The sequence below is a fragment of the Nomascus leucogenys genome, chromosome 9, assembly GCF_006542625.1.
Source record: "Nomascus leucogenys isolate Asia chromosome 9, Asia_NLE_v1, whole genome shotgun sequence".
NCBI classification, from domain to species: domain Eukaryota; kingdom Metazoa; phylum Chordata; class Mammalia; order Primates; family Hylobatidae; genus Nomascus; species Nomascus leucogenys.
In genome coordinates this window covers 34,515,939-34,539,855 of record NC_044389.1, presented here as the reverse complement: position 1 = coordinate 34,539,855, position 23,917 = coordinate 34,515,939, and the positions used below count along the sequence as shown (strand labels likewise).

Here is a 23,917-nt window from a genome sequence, read left to right as displayed (position 1 = left end):
GTATACAGGGGTGTTTATTATTCTCTTTACTTCTGTACATACAGTAGGCCCTCCATATCCATGGGCTTTGCATCTATGGATTCAACCAACCACGGATTGCAGATATTAAAAAAAATTGTGTCTGTACTGAACTTGTACAGTTTGTTATTATTCCCTAAACAATACAGTATAACAACTTTTCCCACAGAATTTACATTGTATGAGGCATTATATATAATCTAGAAATGATTTAAAGTATAAAGGAGGATGTGCATAGGTTATATGCAAAGACTGTACTATTTTATATCAGGGACCTGAGCATCCTTGGATTTTGGTATATCTGCGGGAAGTCCTGGAACCAATCCCCCACCACATACCAAGGGGAGGATTGTATTCGAAATTTCTTTCTTTCTTTCTCTTTCTTTTTCTCTTTTTTTTCCTTCCTTCCTTCCTTCCTTCCTTCCTTCCTTCCTTCCTTCCTTCCTTCCTTCCTTCCTTCTTCCTTTTTTTTTTCCCTCCCTCCCTTTCTTCCCTTTCTTTCTTCTTTCTTTTTCTTTTCTTCCCTCTGTGGCCCAGGCTGGAGTACACTCCGCTCGCTGCAGACTCCCTGCGTCCGGCTCCCGTGATTCTCCTGCCCTGGCCTGCGGGCTGCCTGGGATTGCCGGCGCGCGCCACCACCCCTCCCTGGTTTTTCTCCTTTGGCTGGAGGCGCGGTTTCGCCATGTCCGCCAGGCTGGTCTCCAGCTCCTGACCTCCGGTGGTCTGCCCGCCTCGGCCTCTAGAGGTGCTGGGACTGCAGACAGAGGCTCGCTCACTCGGTGCTCGATGTTGCCCGGGTGGAGTGCGGTGGCGTGGTCTTGGCTCGCTGCAGCCTCCGCCTCCCAGCCGCCTGCCTTGGCCTCCCAGGGTGCTGGGATTGCAGCCTCTGCCCGGCCACCGCCCCGTCTGGGAGGTGGGGAGCGTCTCTGCCTGGCCGCCCATCGTCTGGGTTATGAGGAGCTCCTCTGCCCGGCCGCCCCGTCTGGGAGGTGAGGAGCGCCTCTGCCCAGCCGCCACCCCTTTTTAGGAAGTGAGGAACGTCTCTGCCTGGCCGCCCATCGTGTGGGATGTGAGGAGCGCCTCTGCCCGGCCGCCCCGTCTGGGAAGTGAGGAGCGCCTCTGCCCGGCCGCCACGTCTGGGAAGTGAGGAGCGTCTCTGCCCGGCCGCCCCGTCTGGGAAGTGAGGAGCGCCTCTGCCCGGCCACCCATCGTCTGGGATGTGAGGAGCGCCTCTGCCCGGCCGCCCCGTCCGGGAAGTGAGGAGCACCTCTGCCCGGCCACCACCCCGTCTAGGAAGTGAGGAGTGTGTCTGCCCGGCCTCCCAGTCTGGGAAGAAGTGAGGAGCGCCTCTGCCCGGCCGCCCATCGTCTGGGATGTGAGGAGCGCCTCTGCCCGGCCACCCATCGTCTGGGATGTGAGGAGCGCCTCTGCCCGGCCGCCCCGTCTGGGAAGTGAGGAGCGCCTCTGCGCGGCCACCCTGTCTGGGAAGTGAGGAGCGCCTCTGCCCGGCCGCCCCTTCTGGGATGTGAGGAGCACCTCTGCCCGGCCGCCCCGTCTGGGAAGAAGTGAGGAGCGCCTCTGCCCGGCCACCACCCCGTCTAGGAAGTGAGCGTCTCTGCCCGGCTGCCCTGTCTGGGAAGTGAGGAGCACCTCTGCCCGGCCACCCCGTCTGGGATGTGGGGAGCGCCTCTGCCCGGCCGCCCCGTCTGGGAGGTCTACCACAGAGGCCAGAAGCAATGTGGGGGCTGGATGTGGTGGCTCACGCCTGTAGTCCCAGTACTCTGGGAGGCCGAGGCGGGTTGATCACTTGAGGCTAGGAGTTCGAGACCAGCCTGGCCAACATGGCGAAACGTATGAAAAATACAACTGACAAACCAACCAACCAACCAAGCGACAACAAAACAGGTCTACCCTGGAGTCATACGCTAATTTTTTCTATTTTCCTCCCTTTCTGATCCTTTATCCCACTTTCTTTTTCTTCCTCTTCCTTCTCCTTCTTCTTTGTCAAATAGAGATTGAGATATTATCATTGATCCATACAAAGTCCCTCTCTCATTTATTTTCTTTAATTCCCACCCCTCATTTCTATTCCACGTCTTCCCATGGGCAACCTTCCTAATATGTTTGATATGCATCTTTTTGTTTGTATGTACTTTTAGAAAATGTTTATTGTTTTGTGTGCAAAAATAAAAATAAAAAAATAAAAAAATAAAAAAAAGTATTCATTAAAAATAAAACAACTTCCAATAACAGAATGCCCCAACCCCTCAACCTTTCTTCCTTAAGGAAGGCAGTATAATACCACTTGGCAAAACCTATTAACTGGCAACCTAGTAACCAATAGCCTAGGTTTTACTTATATGATAGTGTTATAGATACTAGTTTTCAGCATCTCATTTGCCCCTCCTTCAGTAACTGCCAGTGTTCAATAATTGGCAAAACTGTTCTGTTGGAAAACATATGTAGTTTAAAATTGATACAGTAGAAACTCACTCAGATTTTAAGTTTGCAAAGTAGATTATGAGTTCAGATTCATTGTAGAGCAGTTAAGTAGAAAATTATCAATCTTATACAGGGAGAACACACACATTTAAGACCAAATTGTTTTGAAATGTTCTGTTTAATAACATGGAGATTAGTATTTTCCCTTGACATTAGGATTATTAAAAATATAAATATGTACTGTATATTTATTTATATCCCCTACAGATGGATATTTTTGCTGTTTCCAGTTATTCTTATATATATATATTATATATATAATGTGTAAAATGATGATGGGATAAAGCTATTTGTGTGTACATGTAATTATTCTATTAGGGTGAATTCCCATAAGTGGGATTACTGGGTAAAAGGATCAAAAGTTCTAAGGTTCCTGCTACATATTGCCAAATTGACCTTCATAAAAGTGGTTATTAATTTTTAGTTCCAGCAAACAATACGTAAAATGTGTTGGTATGCTTATAAAAAAGCTTTTAACTCCCAACAACTCATTTCTTCCTTGTAGAAATTAACATGTTTATTGTAAAAAGAAAATAAGCATTATATAAAAGTACAAGGTTTAATCACTCAAAAGTTCATCAGCCAGAAAGAAGTACTTATCTGGTGAACTTCATTCATTCCAACCATCTCTGTTAATCATACAGGCACATAGATACAAACAGTTTTACAAAAGTGGGCTCATATGCTATATTTAACAAATATAGCACATTAACAAAAGGAAAACAAGTGTGAAACTGAAAAAATGCTCAATTTAAATACTTTTTTCCCACAGGAGAATCTAGTCTTGTAAGATTTCTCCTAAAATTAAGGACAATTACGGAAAATAAAGAGGCTATTTTTTTTCTAGCTTCATGTTTGTTTTAATTAGACTGTATGTGATTCCTGCTATGAAAGATGAAACCAGCACACTCTACTTGTTATTTCTATGTAGACAGTGTTCATATTTAATTTTGACTTTATAATCATTGCCCATTATTTTTAAAGTTTCTGAAGTGTTTACTAACCCTCCTTTTACTGATTCTTTGTTCCTAAGTCCTTAATTTGATTCATTTCTTCTTTAGTTGAATTTCATTATTGGGCAGTTTTTTCCCAAAGGCTCATGATTTGTACTTTTAAGTTCTTACAAACTTGAGAACATCTGTAGCCTTTGTATTTTAAGACAACTTTGGCAAAGTATAAAATTTCTGGCACTTTTTCTCAAACCTTTGGAGCCTTTTGCTTCATTGCCTTCTTGTTATAAGATCTGAGACCATCCTGACCCCATTTAATTCTTTTTTCTTTTTGAGACGGAGTCTCACTCTGTTGCCCAGGCTGGAGTGCAATGGCGCGATCTCGGCTCACTGCAAGCTCCGCCTCCCGGATTCACACCATTCTCCTGCCTCAGCCTCCCTAGTAGCTCCGCCTGCCAGCACACCCAGCTAATTTTTTTGTATTTTTAGTAGAGACGGGTTTCACTGTGTTAGCCTGGATGGTCTCGATCTCCTGACCTCGCGATCCACCTGCCTCGGCCTCCCAAAGTGCTAGGATTACAGGTGTGAGCCACCGCACCCGGCCAGTTCTTCTTAAACCATCAGAGTATTTCTTTATTCTATATATTTCTCTTTTCCATTTTTTATTTCCTCCAGCCTATTTTCTCTGTGCTGTTTTATGTTTTGTGGTTTCTAGTATAAGGCCTTTAAACTCCACCAATCTTATTTTCCATCTCTTAATCTCTTTTGAACCTTTTTTTTTTTTTTTTTTTTAAAAGAGATCATGTCTGCTGCCTTTTTTGAGCATGTGGAGAATTTCTGTCACATTAACCTTTTTGAGGGAGTGGGCAATCTGTGATCATTCTTCTAAATAATGCTTCTTTAAACTTTGGTCTACTGAAGAATAACAGGAAGAGGTTAGAGGAATGAGCTTGAAGTTGGGTTGTTAATATTGGAACTCTCTCACCAAACCCATTATTATTATTATTTTTTGAGATGGAGTTTCGCTCTTTTTGCCCAGGCTGAAGTGCAATGGCACGATCTCAGCTCACCGCAGCCTCTGCCTCCTGGGTTCAAGCGATTCTCCTGCCTCAGCCTCCCGAGTAACTGGGATTACACGCATGTGCCACCATGCCCAGCCGTATTTTTTAGTAGAAATGGGGTTTCTCCACGTTGGCCAGGCTGATCTCAAACTCCCGACCTCAGGTGATCTGCCCGCCTCGGCCTCCCAAAGTGCTGGGATTACAGGCGTGAGCCACCGCGCCTGGCCAAAAATGCATTATTTCTTTTGCCCCTTGGAACACATCTCCCTTAATTTCTTTGTATTAAAAGGTGATTGTGCCCTATGGCAAAGCTTTTAAGTCAGTGTATTTCAAATTATTGGAAGTAAAATCGATTAAGTGGTTTCATCCAATATTAAAAACTGTTACCAAGTAGGAAATACCAGAATTCACTTTGCATAGTTAAGTATTCTTTCCTGAAATTTGTCTCAGTACAGAATACAGATGTGTACATAAGAGGTAAAATACGTTTTTAAAATGTATGCTGTAGTCAAAAAGTTTAAAATGCTTCATCCATAAGCAAGCATGTGGATGACAGAAAGAGCCTTACAGCAAGGTTTGTCCTCAAGCTCCATCTCCCGTGTAATTTTATCAAAACGGTATCTACAGACATGCAACATATCTTACTCTTACCTCCTTCTTCTAATTAAAGAATAGGGACATTCTCCTTCCTGCTATTGATTGGCTGTGGTACCTCTATTTTGGTCCACATATTACCATACGTCTAAACAAGTATGTTTTAACGTTTGTTTAGGGAGGTTTATTTCTGTTACTAAAATTTATTGGGCTTTGTGTGTGGGTTTATTTTTACTTTAAAACGTATTTTAAGGCCGGGCGCGGTGGCTCACGCTTGTAATCCCAGCACTTTGGGAGGCCAAGGCGGACAGATCACGAGGTCAGGAGATCGAGACCACGGTGAATCCCTGTCTCTACTAAAAATACAAAAAAATTAGCTGGGCGTGGTGGCGGGCACCTGTAGTCCCAGCTACTCGGAGAGGCTGAGGCAGGAGAATGGCGTGAACCCGGGAGGCGGAGCTTGCAGTGAGCCGAGATTGCGCCACTGCACTCCAGCCTGGGCGACAGAGCAAGACTCCGTCTCAAAAAAAAAAAAAATAAAAATAAATAAAACATATTTTAAGATAAAGTTTTATTTTAAGAGTGTACTGGATGACAGCTTGGTTGGTCCATAGGTCACTTCTGTCTGTGCCAGAAGACATTTCTTTCTACCTAGATCACTTTCATAAAGACATAACTGCTATGACACTGTAATACATTTACATACAGATGCTTATATTTAATCTTAAAAGGTAGTCCTATATAGTTGTATCAGAAACCGTAAGAGCTCTTTCAGACCACTTTTATTAACTCAGGTATTATGAAAGGAATCACTGAAGAATATGAAAGCTCAAATAAGATTAAAAAATGCTTTAATACTGCTGAAGTCTTTCAATTCTAAAGCAGGCATAGAATATATAGAATGTTTACCTTATGACCAGATACAGCCTCCCAAGAAAAACTGGATCCTGCAGGGCAGCTGGTCTTCACAATTCCTGCTGGGACTACAGTTGCAGGAAGTCATTCCATCACTTTTCTCTTTTTAAGGGAGTTAAGTACAGGTAAAGGAACTCTTCTAGCAAAGATCTTAATAATCTCTTGATTATTGATGTCCGTGGAGGCTTTTTAGTCCTTCCTTTGCTTCTGCATTCTTGACCCTTGGCTTCTTTCACTCATTCTCTCCTAATTCTCCTGTCTTTCTGAATGGGCCATTCCAGTTTCCAACAGGTGACTTCTGTTTCTTCCTGTCACCAGTGTTGGTGTTGCCTATGGTTCTGTTGTGTGCATTTCTGATATATATAAACACTCTGGGAAGTCTTGACAGATTCCACAATTACTTAAACATTGTCAATTCTGGCCTAGATAGCTATGTTAAACTCTGGTCCCTATCTCCAACTTTATGGGCTTTTGTTTTTAGCTATACCATAGCTATCTCAAATTAAACTTGTTAAACTGAATGCATCATTTTCATTACTACCACAATCCTCTAATTCTCTGCCCCTCTAAAAGCTGTCTCTTCCTGCTGTATTTTCTGACTTTGTGAATGGCACAACTGTCTAGCAATTTAGGTCAAAACCATGACTAATATTAGATACTTTCCTCTCCATCAAATCTTTTTCAATCCTGTTACCCTACTGCTACTGACTAGGCCTGGATAATGTCAATGCTTATATGATAAAGGCTGGATAGCTTAACCAGGATTTCAAGCTTGTGGGCAAGAACAAATGAAACTATGAAAAAATGGGCTGTATAAAGGGTATTAAGTGCTGCTCTCTGTTGAACTGTTTGATGAAACTGGCTTTAATGATCCAGAAGAAGCCTTACAATTGAATGCATTCTGTTCTTTCAAAACTGCTACAAACCAGTTTTCATGTTTATTACCACTTGCTGCTGCTGGAAAAAAGTTAGGAGCTACTATGTTTTACTCCTTTGATCTTTGAATAATAGCAGCAACACAAATCCCAGGATTCTCAAAGCAGTTCCAACCACAACAAACCAAAACTAAACTACAGAAAAATGGGAAACAGGTGTGTCCGGTTTAATAAAAAGGGAAAGGGTCATCAAGTGGCCACATCCTTTCCTTGTCATTCATATCCCCAACCTCCAGATCCTTTCTACTCATAAGTTTGATTACAGTCAAGGTTAGTTGGGTCAAAAACACTTATGTTGATTATGATTAAAAAGATACAAAACTCAGCACCTCCTTCATTAAAAATAAACGTTGAGAAACTTGATAAGAAAAAAACTAAAATATTCTTATAGCTGCCTGGGGGAGATCTTAATCCTTCCACATAGACAGATATCCTCATATCCACAGGAGGTCATGTGGACTAAAACCAAACTGAGTCCATTACTCATTCCCTCTCCGGCTCTTCTTGTGGCTCTTCTTAGACCTGAAATGGCAACACATATAAATAATTATATTAAGAAGCTGGGCAGCCAGGCATGGTGGCTCACGCCTGTAATCCCAGCACTTCGGGAGGCCAAGGTAGGCAGATCACCTGAGGTCAGGAATTCGAGACCAGCCTGGCCAACATGGTGAAACCCTGTCTCTACTAAAAGTACAAAAATTAGCTGAGCGTGGCGGTGGGTGCCTGTAATCCCAGCTACTCGGGAGGCTGAGACAGGAGAATTGCTTGAACCCAGGAGGCGGAGGTCGCTGTGAGCCGAGATTGGGCCATTGCACTCCAGCCTCAATGACAAGAGTGAGACTCCGTCTCAAACAAAAAAAAAAGGAGTCCTGAGAAAGACCTTGGTATGCTGACATTGATGGGGATGGAGCTGACACTCAATATTCTTTAAACTGCTTGGTATTTTTTTGATTCAGAGCAACACTATTGAGTCAGGCATGACTATCCAAATTTTACCATTGAGGAAATGTTTTACTCCTTTGATCTTTGAATAATAGCAGCAACACTATTGAGTCAGGTGAGTCACTATAGGTCATTTCACCTCTCGGAGGTTAAGAGTGCACCCAACAGGCCGGGCGCGGTGGCTCACGCCTGTAATCCCAGCACTTTGGGAGACCGAGGTGGGCGGATCACAAGGTCAGATTGAGACCATCCTGGCTAAAATGGTGAAACCCCATCTCTACTAAAAATATAAAAAATTAGCCGGGCGTGGTGGTGGGCACCTGTAGTCCTGGCTACTCGAGAGGCTGAGGCAGGAGAATGGCGTGAGCCCAGGAGGTGTAGCTTGCAGTGGGCCGAGATCGCGCCACTGCACTCCAGCCTGGGCGATAGAGCGAGACTCCGTCTCAAAAAAAAAAAGAGTGCACCCAACCGTATATGGCACGTGGGGGTTTCTAATGAAATCTTATCAAATGAAAGTGACTTGTCCAAGGTCACTCAACTGTTAAGTTTTAAAACTTGGGACTAAACCCCATGTTTTCTGAGACCAAAGCTCATCCTTTATCCAAAGCTGCAATCCTGTAAAGCAAAACAAAGCAAAACAGGTATCTCGCTTGAACCCGGGAGGCAGAGGCTAGAGTGAGCCAAGTTCACACCATTGCACTCCAGCCTGGGAGACAAGCACGAAACTCAGTTCTCAAAAAAAAAAAAAAAAAGAAAAAAGAAAAAGTTATCTAACCCCAGTAATTCTCAAAGCAATAGACCAATTTTGTCTAGTAATGAAGGAGAATTCCTAACATCCCTCAACAAAACAAGAAAATTTCAGGTCCAATTAGTTGTAATTTGGACTATTTCTGTAAAGTTAAAACAGAGATCAATTCCTTACCTTTCGGGAGACTTTGAGTGGCTCCTGTGTCTGTGACTACGGTGATGACCTGGGGAAGAAAAGGCCATTGTATAAGATCTTACCCTTCTACTCTTATTAAACTGTCATTCTCACCTCCCCTAATACCTGCCATTGGCTTAATATTCTTTTGGCCTATGCAGGGGACACCTCTTAGTGGAAGCAACTCTGAATTAGTGGAGGAAGAGGCACCAAAGAAAGTAGTAATGAGACCAGTTCAAATACATATACATTCAAGGGCTTTATGGCTAATTTCACAAACATCATATTGGGTTTTCACTATTATGTTAGATCTTATTCCTATAATTTTAGATGAAAAAACTGAAGCAAACCTTATCAGCAAAGCTTATAAGTGACAGTCAAGCTGTGAACCTTAATTTTCAAATTCTATGTCCATTTCCTTTTCTGTTAGGCAGTACAGTCAGGTACTCCTGTACTGCAGGAGGCTAACTACTCCTTTTACATTTCTTTGTTAAGACAACCTGTGGCAAAAGGCCCACATGCTTTACCTGGGGACTTGGAACGGGATCTGTGCCGCCGATCTCGGGACCTGCTGCGGTGACGTCTTGGACTCTTGCTCCGATGCCTTTCTCGGCGAGGGGAGGGGCTGTAGAAAAGACTGGTCAGACTACCACATCTGGTTAGCAATATACGTACAACACCAATACCACCACCCCCTCCCCAAAGCCCTATCCTTCATCACAAATGACTGAAGGCCTACCTTCTCCTTTTGGGAGATCGACTCCGCCTATAAAGAGGAGAGGAAGAAGAAAGCCTAGGTTGGTGCACTGGATGTTGTAGATTGCAAAAACGGCCCCAATCTTATCCTTCACGCTTCTCTGTATCACCCTTCTCTGTGTTCATGTCTTTTGTCATGTAACTCTAGCACCCTCCCATTCTAACTTTAGGACTGGCCACATGACTTGCTTTGGCTAATGGGATATTTGCAAATGTGATAAAAGCAGATACTGGAAAAACATTTGCATGACCGGGTTTGTTTGCTCTTGAGTTCTGCCACTACCATGAGAATATGCCCAACTTAGCCTGCTGGAGGATGACACAGAGAAGAGAAATTTCCCGTCATCCAAGCTAAGGCAATTCCATACCAGCCAGTAGACAGCCGACAACAGAACAGGTACTTAAAAAACTGCCTATCCAAGCTCTGCTTAAATCACTGACTGCAGACTTGTGAAAGGAACAAATGGTTGTTGTCTGCCAATGAGGTTTTATAGGTGGTGGTTTTGCAGCAACAGATAACTAATACATTGGGCAAACATTCTCCATAGACTGGCATTTTTCCTTCTCTAAAATTCAAACTTCTAGGTTACAGTGCTCAAAATCTCCTGGGAAAAGGCCAATGACTAGGCTTTACCTTCTGGGAGACCGGCTCCTACTCCTTCTGTAGCGCAGTGTGGGAGAGCGACGGGGCTTGTCCAAGTCTCGGTAGCTTCTCCGGCGGTGATCAGGTGATGGCACTCTTTCCAACTGGAAACAAGATGACTGGGTCATTGAAAGGCACAGGCTTATAAAGAGCCATCTAGGAACACTAATTATACTTCATGCCCCATCTTGTCCCAAAGACCATCTCCATGTGACTTTAAAGCACAGTAACCTGAATGCAAAGAGGGAGGCACTTACCCTATTAACTAACAAAACTTATTATGAGCTATGTAAGACAGCCAAAATGACTCACAGGAGAGGGAACAGAAACAGACCTGTGTGTGTGTATGTTTAGTTTATCTGCAGCCTGGGCAACATGCTGAAATCCCATCTCTACAAAAAAAATACACAAATTAGCCAGGTATGCTGGCACGCGCCTGTAGTTCCAGCTACTTGGGAGGCTGAGGTGGGAGGATTGCTTGAGCCTGGGAGGCTGAGAATGCAGTGAGCCACTGCACCTCAGCCTGGGCAACAGAGCAAGACCCTATCTCAAAAAAAAAAGTTTGACTGCTTCCTGAAACAACTGGGCAGCTTGGTTGTTTTCAACTTTTCAGCACTGTAACTAGTACTGAAAGAACATGACTATGCGGTTGACATTTTCCCCCTCCTAAACAAGGCTTATTCCTTAGGATAGGTGCAATTATGAAAGTGTTACTTCTTTCCAAGTATTTAATAGCTGCCACCATTTATTAGGCAATTATAATGTGCCAATACTCTGCTAAGGGCTTTAAGTTTATAATCTTATTTAATACTTTAAACAGTCTTGGGGAAAAAAGTATCATTAACCTCACTTTACATAGGAGAAAACTAAATTTAAGTAATTTGTGTAAGATTATACCACTAGTATATGGCAGAGCTGAGGTGCTTTTAATAAAGAAATATTGTTTTTGGTTAGAGTTAAAAAACATTTTTTTTTTTTGAGACGGAGTCTCACTTTTGCCCAGGCTGGAGTGCAGTGGTGCAATCTTGGCTCACTGCAACCTCCACCTCCCAGGTTCAAGCGATTCTCCTGCCTCAGCCTCCTGGATAGCTAGGATTACAGGCACCCGCCACGACGCCAGCTAATTTTTGTATTTTTAGTAGAGAAGATGTTTCACCACCATGTTGGCCAGGCTGGTCTTGAACTCCTGACCTCTGGTCATCTGCTCACCTTGGCCTCCCAAAGTGCTATGATTACAGGTGTGAGCGACCACGCCTGGTGAATAGAGTTAAAAATTAAAGTCTAAAAACAAAAAACCATTCCCATTTTCTATTACTCCCTCCCCTACAACCATGAAAGTCTCAGGTGCCTGACCTTCTCATCCTCCTCTTCTTCCTCTTCACTGGACTCCACATCATCCATGTCCTCTTCCAGAGCACTAACTCGAGGCTCCAGTTGCTCAGCCTCCTCTAATACATAGCGTTTCTACAGAGAACATAATGAGAGTTAGGGGTTGTTGCCATTTCCCCTGTTTCTTGAAACCTCAACACTGGGCTTCAGGGTTCCAAGGAGCCACAGCTGAGGCAATTTCATTTCAAAGACAGTTCAAGATTTTCCTAACAAGTTTAATAGACCTGAAATCTATAGTTCTCCTATAAACATAAATACAAACCTCAAGAGAACATCTTCATTTTCTATTGGCTCTATTCCCTGTATCTTACACTCTAAAGTCATGGGAGTATCAATCAGTATAGGTATAGCCTAGAACGAAAAGTAAGGGCTTCATACACAGAGAAAATTCAAGGGCTAGTAAGTTCATGGCTGGTAATTCCACTAGAAGAGGCCTAGCCCTAGAGTAGCACCAAATCTCCAGTAGACCCAGGATCTCAGGAGCTGCTGATATTCATGCATTTTGAACTGGTTCCATTTTAATCGGGGATATGGCTTAGCAATGTTTGAGTGGCTAAGGATCAGAGAGGCAAAGCTGATTTCAAAAACGCCAAATGGCTAAATGTAGTGGCATGTACCCATGGTCCCAGCTCCTCGGGAGACTGAGGTGGGAAGATCTCTTGAGCCCAGGAGTTTTAAGACCAGCCTGGGCAACATAGCAAGACATTGTCTTGCTATAAGAATTGGGCCCTCAAAGTAGGTTTTCAAATTTATAATCTCATTCTTTCCACTACATGCCCTACAGTGCCAACATGGAACAGGAGAGCTGTATCACACTCATTTCCTGAAAAGATGCCTCATGGATAATCGTTTATCACTAGGAAAGGGAAGCAGGATGGTAAAGGCAAGTTTAAGGGATTAAGGGCTCAGTCTCCCACTCCTGGCCCTATTTTTATCTGTTTTATGTCCTGGCTTTTTACATGAAGATTAGTTTGAAAAAAACTGTTCATGGAGTTAAAAAATCCCTACCTAATCTAGCTATAATACCCTTGATGTAACATCCTTAATAAATTTCTTTTTTCATTATAGGTGGGTAACGTGCTGACGTTGTAACAAGGTTTGAGGGAGGCACAATTCACACATGCACGTGAACTACAAAAGGATGGAGAAAAACAAAGTTTCCTTGTTTTAAACTATTCACTTTTAAAGCCCTACCCTTCAAATATTTTATCTATTTTCCTCTCACTCCCAATCCACTATCTTTCTCCCAGACAGGAAGACTATTCATTAAGAGGACCCATAAGATCCACAGGCTTCAGTGTTTAAGCTGTGTGTATGTGTTTGCCTGCCTGCCTGTCTAGGAAGAGAAGGGTGACTCTGGTAAGAGACTTTTATTTCTTACCTGTAGTCGGGGCAGAATGATATCACAGACTCTCTCACTGTGCAATAGTTCATCAATAAACTCATCAACATGCATCAATTCAAACTCTGCAAGAAAAAGTCATTAGAGCAAACAACCTGGAAATAATAGATTTAGATGCCAAAAAGTAAAAGAAGTGTTAAGACCTCATATCGGGACATCTATGTGCTAGGCCTCTTTAGAAGAGATTAAGGGATGAATGAAGATGTCCCAATTAGCAGGAGACAAACACAAAAGCAAGCACAAACAGTCCTGAATTATGTAGGGGTGATCTTGAAGAGATCATATAACTCAAATATAATTTCTCATCTGAACCTGCAATGTTTCTGAATTTAGAACATGTATCTTATATGGCACATGGAGTGATAGCTTTTGAGAACTGGCTAGGAGCGGTGGCTCACGCCTGTAATCCCAGCACTTTGGGAGGCCAAGGCAGGCAGATCACTTGAGGTTAGGAGTTCAAGACAGGCCTGGCCAACGTGGCGAAACCCCATCTCTACTAAAAATACAAAAATTAGCTGGGCATGGTGGTGGGCACATGTAATCCCAGCTACTCAAGAGGCTGAGGCAGGAGAATCATTTGAACCTGGGAGGCAGAGGTTGCAGTGACCTGAGACCACACCACTGCACTCCAGCCCGGGCAACAGAGCGCGACTCCGTCTAAAAAAAAAAAAAAAAATTTTATATATATATATATATATATATATATAAAAATTGTTATATATAAAAATTATATATAAATTGTTATATATAAAAATTATATATACTTATGTATATTTATATGTAAATATAATTATGTATGTATATAAATTATATATAATTATATATTTGTATATATATTTGTATATATAATTACATACTTGTATATATAATACATTTATATATAATTATATATATTTGCATATAAATTATATTATTTATATAATAAATTATATATAATTTACATATATAATTACATATATAATTTATATACACATATAATTACACATGTATATATACAAATCGTATATAATTATATATGTATATATTTATACATAATTATATATAATTATATATGCATATATTTATATATAAATTATATGTGTATATGTGTGTATATACATATACATATATACACATATATATACATATATGTATACACATACACATATATAGCTTTTGAGAACTTCCATGGTAAACATTACCTTACTTCTGGGGTTCTCAACCATGGGCAATTTTGCACATGCCCATCCCCCTATTTAGAAGGAGGTGTTACTTCCATCTAGTGGGTAGAGGCTAGAGATACTGCTACTCATTCTATGATGCACATGTCAATCCTCACACAAAAATTGTATGACCTAAAATGTCAATAGGTTCAGAAATTCTTAGTTTTACGTAATAAAATAATAAATAAATAACTCCATCATGGCCATGACCATCTCCATCTTGTTCACCATGGTATTTACACCACATAGCACAGTATGTGACATGTCAATGGCACTTAAAATGTATTTATTCAATGAATGAATTAATAAGTTTAAAGTATAATACCAAATTCTATTTTTTTTAAGATGGAGTCTTGTTCTGTCGCCCAGGCTGGAATACAGTGGCGTGATCTCGGCTCACTGCAACCTCTGCCTCCCAGTTCAAGGGATTCTCCTACCTCAGCCTCCTGAGTAGCTGGGATTAAAGGTGTGCAACTCCACACCCTGCTAATTTCTGTAATTTTAGTAAAGACAGGGTTTCACCATATTGACGAGGCTGGTCTCAAACTCCTGACCACAAGTGATCTGCCCACCTTGGCCTCCCAAAGTGCTGGGATTAGAGGTGTGAGACACCATGCTTGGCCCCAAATTCTTAACCTTCTACTGTTTAATGATACATGTAGGGGGAAAGGTAAATGTTCCTATTTTCTGTTATGACACCAAGTGAGAAAAGGTTTTGACTGCATTACTTGGAATCCCTCCTTAACACATTAAGTAATCTCTTTGTAGAAGGTATGGAGCTGCCTCTCTTGGATATACTTATTTTTCAGTGGGATTCCTGTATAAAAATGAGTAGTCTTATATGCTGCAGTGTGAATTACAGTGCTAGAGGAGAGGACAGTAGAAAGAACTGTGAAGATGTAAAATATGGAAAACTAATTTTGTCTGAGAGGGCTGGGGAAGGTTTTTATGGAGAAGCCATTCTGCAGCTAGATCTTTTGGGATGGAGCACATGTAAAGGGGGCATATGATGCAAGGCAGGGATTAACATAAGATGCACTTGGAAAGGGAGGCAGACAGAGGCAGGCTGGGTAAGGCCAACACGAAGCTAGCAGTCAGACTGAAAACTCCCATGAGGGACAAGGGAAAACCTGCATAGAGACAGTAACAATGTAGATGAAGAGGAGCATTCACACTGTCTATGACAATGCAAAGGTAGAAGTATTAGTGAAACAAAAACTGGCTTAAAAATGACAGTCAGGAAACTTAGCACCATACTCACCCCCATTTCGGTTCTGGCTCTTGATTTTTCGATAGTCATTGTACAAAGGCTCCAAGTACTTGTAGCAATCAATTGCTGTGCCTGTCAGCCTCATGTAAAGTGCCCCCAGCATGCGGACATACCTGATAGACAGATGACAGTGAAACAACAGGCCATTCTAGAAGTTCCTGAGTTTTACAACTAGCTTTTCTCATGACAGTAGTGAATAAACATGTTTTTCTCTTTGGCAGGTAAGAAAGCTGCAATTGTGGAGGCAGAATGCAGCAGAAGAAAGACAGGTAAAATATGGAGACCTGGGTTCAAGTTCCCATGCTACCATTTATGGCTGTGGGAACATCACACATATTGATCAACTTTCAAATATATCATCAGTAAAACTAGAATAAAACCTATTTATCTCACAGGATTACTCTAAGAATAAAAGAAATACTGAATTTTATTTTATTTTATTTAAGGCAGAGTCTTGCTCTGTAGCCCAGGCTGCAGTGCAGTGGCACGATCTTGGCTCACTGCAACCTCCGCCTCCTGAGATCAAGCAATTCTCCTGCCTCAGCCTCTGAGTAGCGAGGATTACAGGCGCCCGCCACCATGCCCAGCTAATTTTTGTATTTTTATTTATTTATTTATTTCTTGAGACAGAATCTTGCTCTGTTGCCCAGGCTGGAGTGCAGTGGCACGATCTCAACTCACTGCAGCCTCCACCTCCTGGGTTCAAGTGATTCTCCTGTCTCAGCCTCCCAAGTAGCTGGGATTACAGGCATGTGCCACCATACCCAGCCTAATTTTTGTATTTTTAAAAAAGTAGGGGCCGGTTTTGCCATGTTGGCCAGGCTAGTCTCAAACTCCTGACCTCAGGTGATCTGCCTGCCTTGGCCTCCCAAAGTGCTGGGATTACAGGTGTTAGCCACCATGCCTGGCCTATTTTTGTATTTTTAGTAGAGACGGGGTTTCCCCATGTTGGCCAGGCTGGTCTCAAACTCCTGACCTCAAGAGATCCACCTGCCTTGGCCTCCCAAAGTGCTGGGATTACAGGTGTGAGACACCACACCTGGCCAGATATTGAATTGTAAAACAGAAAGTAGAAGATATATTTAATAACAATACAGGAACAAGTACACATAAACATGACTGCTGGTTTTGGAAAAAAGTAATCTGGGTTCAAATTCTGACTCCATAATTTACTAATTCTGTGACACTATTGGTCAAATCATGTGTTTTCTCAATCCTTGTAAGATGGAGATAATTATACCTAATTTATGGCTTGGTATATAAACAAGAAATGCATTTAAAGTGCTAAGTATAGCACAGAGCACACAGTAAGTGCCTAACAAAAGTTAGGTATTTTCTAGCTGTTAATGCTTTATAAGAGTCGTTCCAGCCAGGGGCGGTGGCTCACACACCTGTAATCCCAGCACTTTGGGAGGCTGAGGCGGGTGGATCACGAGGTCAGGAGATCGAGACCATCCTGGCTAACACGGTGAAACGCCATCTCTAGTAAAAATACAGAAAATTAGCCGGGCGTAGTGGTGGGCGCCTGTAGTCCCAGCTACTCGGGAGGCTGAGGCAGGAGAATGGCATGAACCCGGGAGGCGGAGCTTACAGTGAGCCGAGACTGCGCCACTGCACTCCAGCCTGGGCAACAGAGAGAGACTCCGTCTCAAACAAACAAACAAGAAGAGTCATTCCTCTTCCCTTTTTCCTATATCCAACTACTTAAATTTCCTCTTGGGTAACTAGGAGGCTTTTGAAACTTATAGTTTCTTTGTAGGAGAAGCAGAATACTGTAGCAAAGAATATGAACTCTGAAGCCAGATTTGCCACTTACTAGCTGTTTGAACTTGGACAAAATTACTTAATCTCTGTGCCTCAGTTCCCTCTCCTGTACAATAGGGATTAAAAGTTTAGAAGGTTGTTGTGAAAGTGAAATGAATTATTATATGCAAAGCCCTTAGAGCATGGCACATAAGAAGCTATTATGTCTGTCTCCTATACTTGCCTGTGATTTCCTTGAGAATGGGTAATACGGTAATGAGAAGCTGACATTTTCTAGGTGTTTACCATGCAGCAAGTGCTGTGTTCAGAGATCTGCATGCATTACCTTCTTTCACTTTTATATTATAGTCACCATTTTACAGATAAGCAAAGTTTAGAAAATTAAGTAACCTCTCCAATGTCACAGTTAATGGGCAACAGAAATCTGGATGTGAACCCAGATCTTACACCTCTTAACCACCACCTTTTGTTGTTTGATTTTCACCCCTGAGCGTCCAGTGCCTACCAACATATCAGGCACTCACTTTTGCTTAATATATATTCAGTGAATTTGTGAAATCCTTTTTCAGGGAAAAATTACCAAAACTGAGAAAGTAAAGTAGAAGATTAATACAATCAGAACAGATAAAATACAAACTTGGCAGGGTGTGGTGGCTCATGCCTGTAATCCCAGCACTCTGGGAGGCCCAGGGGGGAGGGGATCACCTGAAGTCTGGAGTTCAAGACCAGCCTGGCTAACATGGTGAAACCCCATCTCTACTAAAAATACAAAAATTAGCCAGGCATGATGGCACATGCCTGTAATCCCATCTACTCGGGAGGCTGAGACAGGAGAATAACTTGAACCCAGGAAATGGAGGTTGCGGCGAGCCGAGATCACACCACTGCACTCCAGCCTGGGCAACACAGAGAGACTCTGTTTCCAAAACAAAAAACAAACAAAAAAAATACAAACTGAAGGGCTCAAAAGCAAAAATCTGGAGTGGAACTCTGCAGAAATGAGATACATTGTGTACACCCCTCTTAACCAAAGCCCAATTCTGAACCGCCAAAATTAAACCTCTTATATTAGCTAGTGAACATTGCACTCACTTGAAATCTTCATTTTTGATAAACTCTACAATGATATCCTTCTCGGGTTGAATCTGAAGCATCTTCAAGGTTAAACACAGAAAGGGTGTTGGTTTTATGTTGCCACCATAGACGCCACCCACAAACCTTAACTCCATGGCTTTATCGACTACAAGTTCAGCTAAAAAACAAAAACAATAGAGTGACATATTAGGGCGAAGCTCTTCCTAGTTGGAGTGGAGTTAGTTCAAGCTTTGGTTCTCCAAAATATACATCAACAGTGTAATATTAGGAGAAAGAATGTGTATTAATAACAGTAACGACAACAGCTAATATACATTGAGAATGGATAATAAAATAGGTACCCTGCTAAGCTTTCCATATTATCTCACTTAACCTTTTTTAACAAGTCATGAAGAAAGTTCTAGCAACGTTCTTCCAGGTAAGGAAAATGAGGGCTAAGAAAGGTAAAGTGACTTGCTTAAGGTCCACAGATTGTCACAGGACATGGATTTAAAGCCAGAATTCAAATCGGAAGATTACCTGGAAGACTTCTCTGAAGCACTAATATTTATAAATACTGGAACCGGCCCAGATCTAAGGATAGTAAGATCATGAATTTGGTTTCTGGCATATTAACGTTAGGTCCTTAAAGACCTTCAACAGATTGTGTCAAAGTGTTATATCCGGATCCCTGAGCTTAACACTGTTGCAACCCAACCTGCTATCATTAAATACGGAATAACTCACAACACCCAACTGAGACACCCTTCAGAATATGACCTTATCAGATTCATCTGTGTCTCTAATACTCAACACAAGACGAGGCACTTAGCAGGCACTCAAATTTTTCTGAATAATCGACATACTCCGCTCTAGTACCACCCCCAGAGGCCAGTCGCTAGTCCTACCGGCGCTCGGTCAGGAGAAATGGGCCACAAAGGGGCTGAGAGGCGCTCCGCGCGCTTCCACTTACCCGTAAGGCCAAAGCACTCCTCTTTCCAATACTTGGACTCATAGATTCGCGTTCGAATGATCTTCTCCACCAGATATTGAGGGTTGGTGCCGTGGATGCTGTGCGCATCCTTCACTGTACGGTTAGCCATTTTAGAATGCCTTCAATTCTATTTCAGTTGGATCCTTTAATGCATCACATCCAGGTTCAGAAAAAGCACCTAGAGGAATGGAGAAAGGTGGAAGAAGTTTCACTAAACGGCTTATGCGACCATCTTGAAACCGGAAACACCGCAGTGTAAAGACCTTCCGCGCCCCGCGTCGCCGATCAAATCAATGATGGCGGCTGCACGTTAGCGGATGTACGTCATGCGCCCCTCTTAGGTGTACGGAGTGGGCGGGGCGAGCTAGTTGGTGTCGCAACGAAGGGACGGTCTGGGGGCGGGGCCGCGCCGCTGGGGGCGGGGCCGCGCCGCTTGGCGCGAAATTTTCTTTTCTCCTTCCACCTTCTTTCCATTTCTAGCGAGACACACGCTTTGGTCCTGGCTTTCGGCCCGTAGCTGTAGAAGGAACCCTGCTGGTGCAGGTTAGAGGCGCCGCATCCCCCGCAGCTCTCGAAGCGGAGGCGGTAGGAAACGGAGGGCTTGCGGCTAGCCGGAGGAAGCTTTGGAGCCGGGTGAGTGTGGCGTCCCGCGGGCTGCCAGGGACTCGGGGGAGGGCGCATCCCAACCTCTGAAACTGAAGATGTTCTCTGTAGACTCAGTCATTGATTCTTTCAGCTGACATGTACCAAGCGCCTGTTCAGTGCCAGGCACTATTCTGAACTGTTAAGAGCGTTCCTGTGTTCCACATTCCGATTCCTAAAAGGCTTCCCGCGCTGCAGGGAACTGAGTTTGCAGGGGGGGAAGGCGGAAGCCAACAGCCGAGAAGCAGGAGCGTACCTGCCCTCCGCACCCTGAGGCTCAGTGATGACTTTCCCTCCATCTGCATTTGTAAAGCACTCTACTTATTTCGTCCTTTGAGCTATAGTGTAGGAATCACTACTGGGAAGGCGGAGCAGAGATTATTACCCTATTTTACGGACGTAGCAAATTGCTCCCAGAGAGGGACGTGTCTTAGGTCGCTTTTCGTGACTAAGCAGTCTGGGCTCCTACCCAGATCTTTTTTTCAGATGAGCTCCTAACCGCTGGGCTGTCATTCACCTTTTCAGAAGAGAAGTCTGGTGGCCCCCTTTCTACTTCTCTTGTCTAACCCTGGAATTGAAGAGTCTTCTGCTGTGACAGTTGGAAAAAGCATTCTTATCCTGGTCTATTTGTGAAACTGCAATGATTAGATACGATTCTAGTTGTCTGTAATACATGAATAATAGTACCCTCTTCTCTGCTGTATTAGGTGGGCTGGAAATGCCAAAGGAGTTTCCAATATGACAGAATGGTTTAAGTCCCTTTGCAACGGTTTTTAACTTTAATGGAGGGCAATATGTGGACTTTAGGAGGTTTGTGAATCTGCCGAAATTGAATGCAAAATTTTACTTGAATTATATGTTAGTTCCATAATATTCATCAAATGATACTTAATAAGTGAAACCACTGTACCTTACAAATAAATGCAAGGGATTAAGGTAGTGGGAAAGTGGATTTACCATTTTGCATTTTTTTACTTAATCTTCCATTATCCTAAAGTAGTGCCTGGCACACGATGCGTACTTAATAAATATTGGTTGAATAAAAGGAAGATTCTATTTTCTCCATTTTGTGGGTAAGCAAATTGAGGCCCAATCCACAATGCTCAGTCAGTGGCTGGGAAGCCTGATTTATTGTAATAAGTACACCAAAAGCAAGCTCTCGGTTACATATTAACATTATCCAGTTTCACACAGTGTGTTGTAAGGTGAAGTAGTTAAGAGCACAGTAATTGCAATCTGGCTTTTCGGGGTTTGAGTTAAGGCTGTGCCATCCTGTATAAGATAGGATAAGTTATCACCTTGAAGTGATAATAACATCTACCTTTCTTTTTTTATTTTGAGACAGAGTTCTGCTCTGTCACCCAGACTAGAGTGCAGTGTTGCGATCTCGGCTCACTGCAACCTCCACCTCCTGGGTTCAAGTGATTCGCCTGCCATCACGCCCACCTACTTTTTGTATTTTTAGTAGAGACGGGGGTTTCACCATGTTGGCCAGGCTAGTCCTGAACTCCTGACCTCAGGTGATCCACTCACCTCAGCCTCTCAAAGTGCTGGGATTACAGGCGTGAGCCACTGCGCCCAGCCTTTGTATTTCTGTTTTATCCTTGTGTGCATTTTATAAGTGTCATGAAGACATTTACAACCCCTGTATCACTGTCTTTTAATTTCACTTTGTTAGATGTTTTACACCTATTTTTCTGCCTTATTCCTAGTATTTCTAAATGTTATAGTTTCATTTCTTAGGAATTGGCCTTTTGGTTTTCCTGGATGAGAAGAGATACGACATAGTACAAGATGGACACAGATGATACTAAATTGCCTGTGTGTAATCTTTGTAGACCATGACTTCAAATAAAATGTTTTCTTAGTCTAAAATGTATGGGAGTGTAGCAGGGGCAGAAAATAAGTCTGACCTCATTTGAAGGCAGGGACTGACTATGTTGTAGAATCCATCAGATAAATACCAAATATTTATCATGGTAACTCAGAGTTTGGACTCTTCCACAGAAGCCATGGCACACTACCCCACAAGGCTGAAGACCAGAAAAACTTATTCATGGGTTGGCAGGCCATTGTTGGATCGAAAACTGCACTACCAAACCTATAGGTGAGTGATGAGGTCCTTTGGTTGTCCTGGAAATACAGCTTCTCAAGCTAAACAGTCAGCTTGTATCTAGCCTGTTCTAATTACTACAGATTGATGATGAATGAACAGGAGATTAGAACTGATTGTAAGGAGGGTTTTGTTTGATGCAAGAAGATGGTGGGATAAATATAGCAGTTAGTGATGAAGCAAAATTATGGCAGGCTCATAAAATTTTGTATGTAGGATAATGTCATGTCTGTTTAGGTGAGTTCTATATAACTTTTGATGAAAACGAGATGATAGATGTTTTTACTGTGTCTTTCCCAGCCCTGGAGATCTCTGACAATTTGACATTGTTACTGGGCAGCTTGACAGCTTTGGGAAACATTTGTTGTGGGAAGCATTTGTTGTTCTTTGTCAATAACTGAGAGGAATTAGGGTTCATAATAAGACCTTTGGATTCATTACTCAGCTAAAACAATTCATTCAACCCATTTTGCCTATTCTTAAATACAACTGGGCGAATTGGTTTCCCAGTAGGAGAGTTGGTCAGCAGAAAGAAATCAGGATTGGAGAGCGCTCTCCTTTGTGCCCAGGGGATCTGAAGAGCTTGACCCACTTTAAGTCATTTCCTAATGTGCTTCTCTGTTACTTCCTAGAGAAATGTGTGTGAAAACAGAAGGTTGTTCCACCGAGATTCACATCCAGATTGGACAGTTTGTGTTGATTGAAGGGGATGATGATGAAAACCCGTATGTTGCTAAATTGCTTGAGTTGTTCGAAGATGGTGAGTTTGGGACTGGAATAATAAACCGTTCCTTGTCATGAATGATTGGGAGGTGGGGAGATTGTGGATTCTTTTGTTCACAGCAGTGTGCAGGGCACATTAGACTGAGCTGGGATCACGTAAGAACTAGCTGCATCTTCTTCCATCTAGAAAACTTCTTTACTCATCAAAGCAGTATTGAGTAAAATGGAACTGGAAGGCTCAATAATTTAACTTTTTCATTATTTTGGGGAGTAAGCATGGCTTTTAAGGCAGAATTGGGGGGGATGGAGAGAATGGATGAATTTGGGAGGAAGGGAGAAGGAAAAAACAGGTAATTTGCACTATCGTAGAGATGTGTCCTTTAGTTTTGGCTACTTCATTACAAGTGAAGAGGTAAGTTGGATTTGGAAGGTGTCGCAATTGGGGTTTCAGTCAGGGAAAACAAAAACACTTAAGATATTTTACCCAGAGGAACTTGTGTGTTAGTGTTGGAAAGGCTAGAAGAAAAGGTGACATTTCCCAGAGATGAGTAAGTGCAGGAAGCCACTGCTGCCCCTAGGCTGGAGGAACAAAAGGGAAGGTGGCATCAACCAGAGCCTACAAGCCCACATTGAAAGCCTTAGCTGAGTTGCTGAAGACAGCAATTTGAAACTATCTAAAACTGCCTCGTTCAAGAGACAGAAGAAGGACATGGTCATTAGGTAATCCTGTGGTAGTCTGTAGGCCCAAGAGAAGGAACTGATAGACTGAGTGGATAAAGATGTTTTATATTACTATAGTCCCCCTTATCCGTGGTTTCACCTTCTGCGATTTCAGTTACCTGACGACAACCATAGTCCAAAAATATTAAATGGAAAATTACAGAAAAAAACAAGTCATAAGCTTTAAATTGTGTGCCATTGTGAGTAATGTGGTGAAATCTCACGCTTTCCTACCCGGAATGTGAGTCATCCCTTTGTCCAGTGTATCTGTGCTGTACAGTATGTATGTGTAGGAAAAAGCATAGCATATACAGGGTTAGTGGCAGTATCTGCAGGTTCAAGCATCTACTGGTCTTGATGCATACCCTCAGCAGATAAGGGGATAG

The 23,917-nt window shown here is 42.6% G+C and overlaps 2 protein-coding genes and 1 pseudogene across 3 annotated transcripts in view; 1 reads left to right on the top strand and 2 right to left on the bottom strand.

Moving 5' to 3' along the window:
* Nucleotides 1-5,892: 5,892 nt before the first annotated feature.
* Nucleotides 5,893-19,672, bottom strand: PRPF38A (pre-mRNA processing factor 38A). Its single transcript, XM_003264591.4, has 10 exons — nt 19,313-19,672; nt 18,358-18,517; nt 15,493-15,614; nt 13,009-13,094; nt 11,592-11,702; nt 10,230-10,342; nt 9,579-9,605; nt 9,367-9,464; nt 8,840-8,888; nt 5,893-7,497 (listed from the first exon to the last, which is right to left on the bottom strand). The coding sequence occupies exons 1-10, from the start codon at nt 19,440-19,442 to the stop codon at nt 7,455-7,457; spliced, it is 939 nt and encodes a 312-aa protein (XP_003264639.4). The 5' UTR covers nt 19,443-19,672; the 3' UTR covers nt 5,893-7,454.
* On the bottom strand, nt 12,691-12,770 carry LOC115836844 (annotated as a pseudogene).
* Nucleotides 19,673-21,987: 2,315 nt separating the features above from the next.
* The window catches only part of ORC1 (origin recognition complex subunit 1), a 29,562-nt gene continuing 27,632 nt past the window's right edge, over nt 21,988-23,917 (top strand). For both annotated transcript variants that reach the window (XM_030818807.1, XM_030818806.1), the window contains exons 1-2: nt 21,988-22,082; nt 22,721-22,848. In XM_030818807.1, coding sequence (XP_030674667.1) covers nt 21,988-22,082; nt 22,721-22,848 — 223 coding nt within the window. The remainder of the gene's footprint in view (nt 22,083-22,720; nt 22,849-23,917) is intronic.

Bases quoted from the DNA above. Each gene is read 5' to 3' on its own strand.
- PRPF38A (XM_003264591.4), bottom strand. From the start codon at position 19,442: ATGGCTAACCGTACAGTGAAGGATGCGCACAGCATCCACGGCACCAAC. The intron at 15,615-18,357 runs GTGAGTGCAATG...TCTGTCTATCAG, and splicing joins ATCAAAAATGAAGATTTCAA to GTATGTCCGCATGCTGGGGG. The intron at 13,095-15,492 runs GTGAGTATGGTG...TTTTTCTTGCAG, and splicing joins GAGCCAGAACCGAAATGGGG to AGTTTGAATTGATGCATGTT.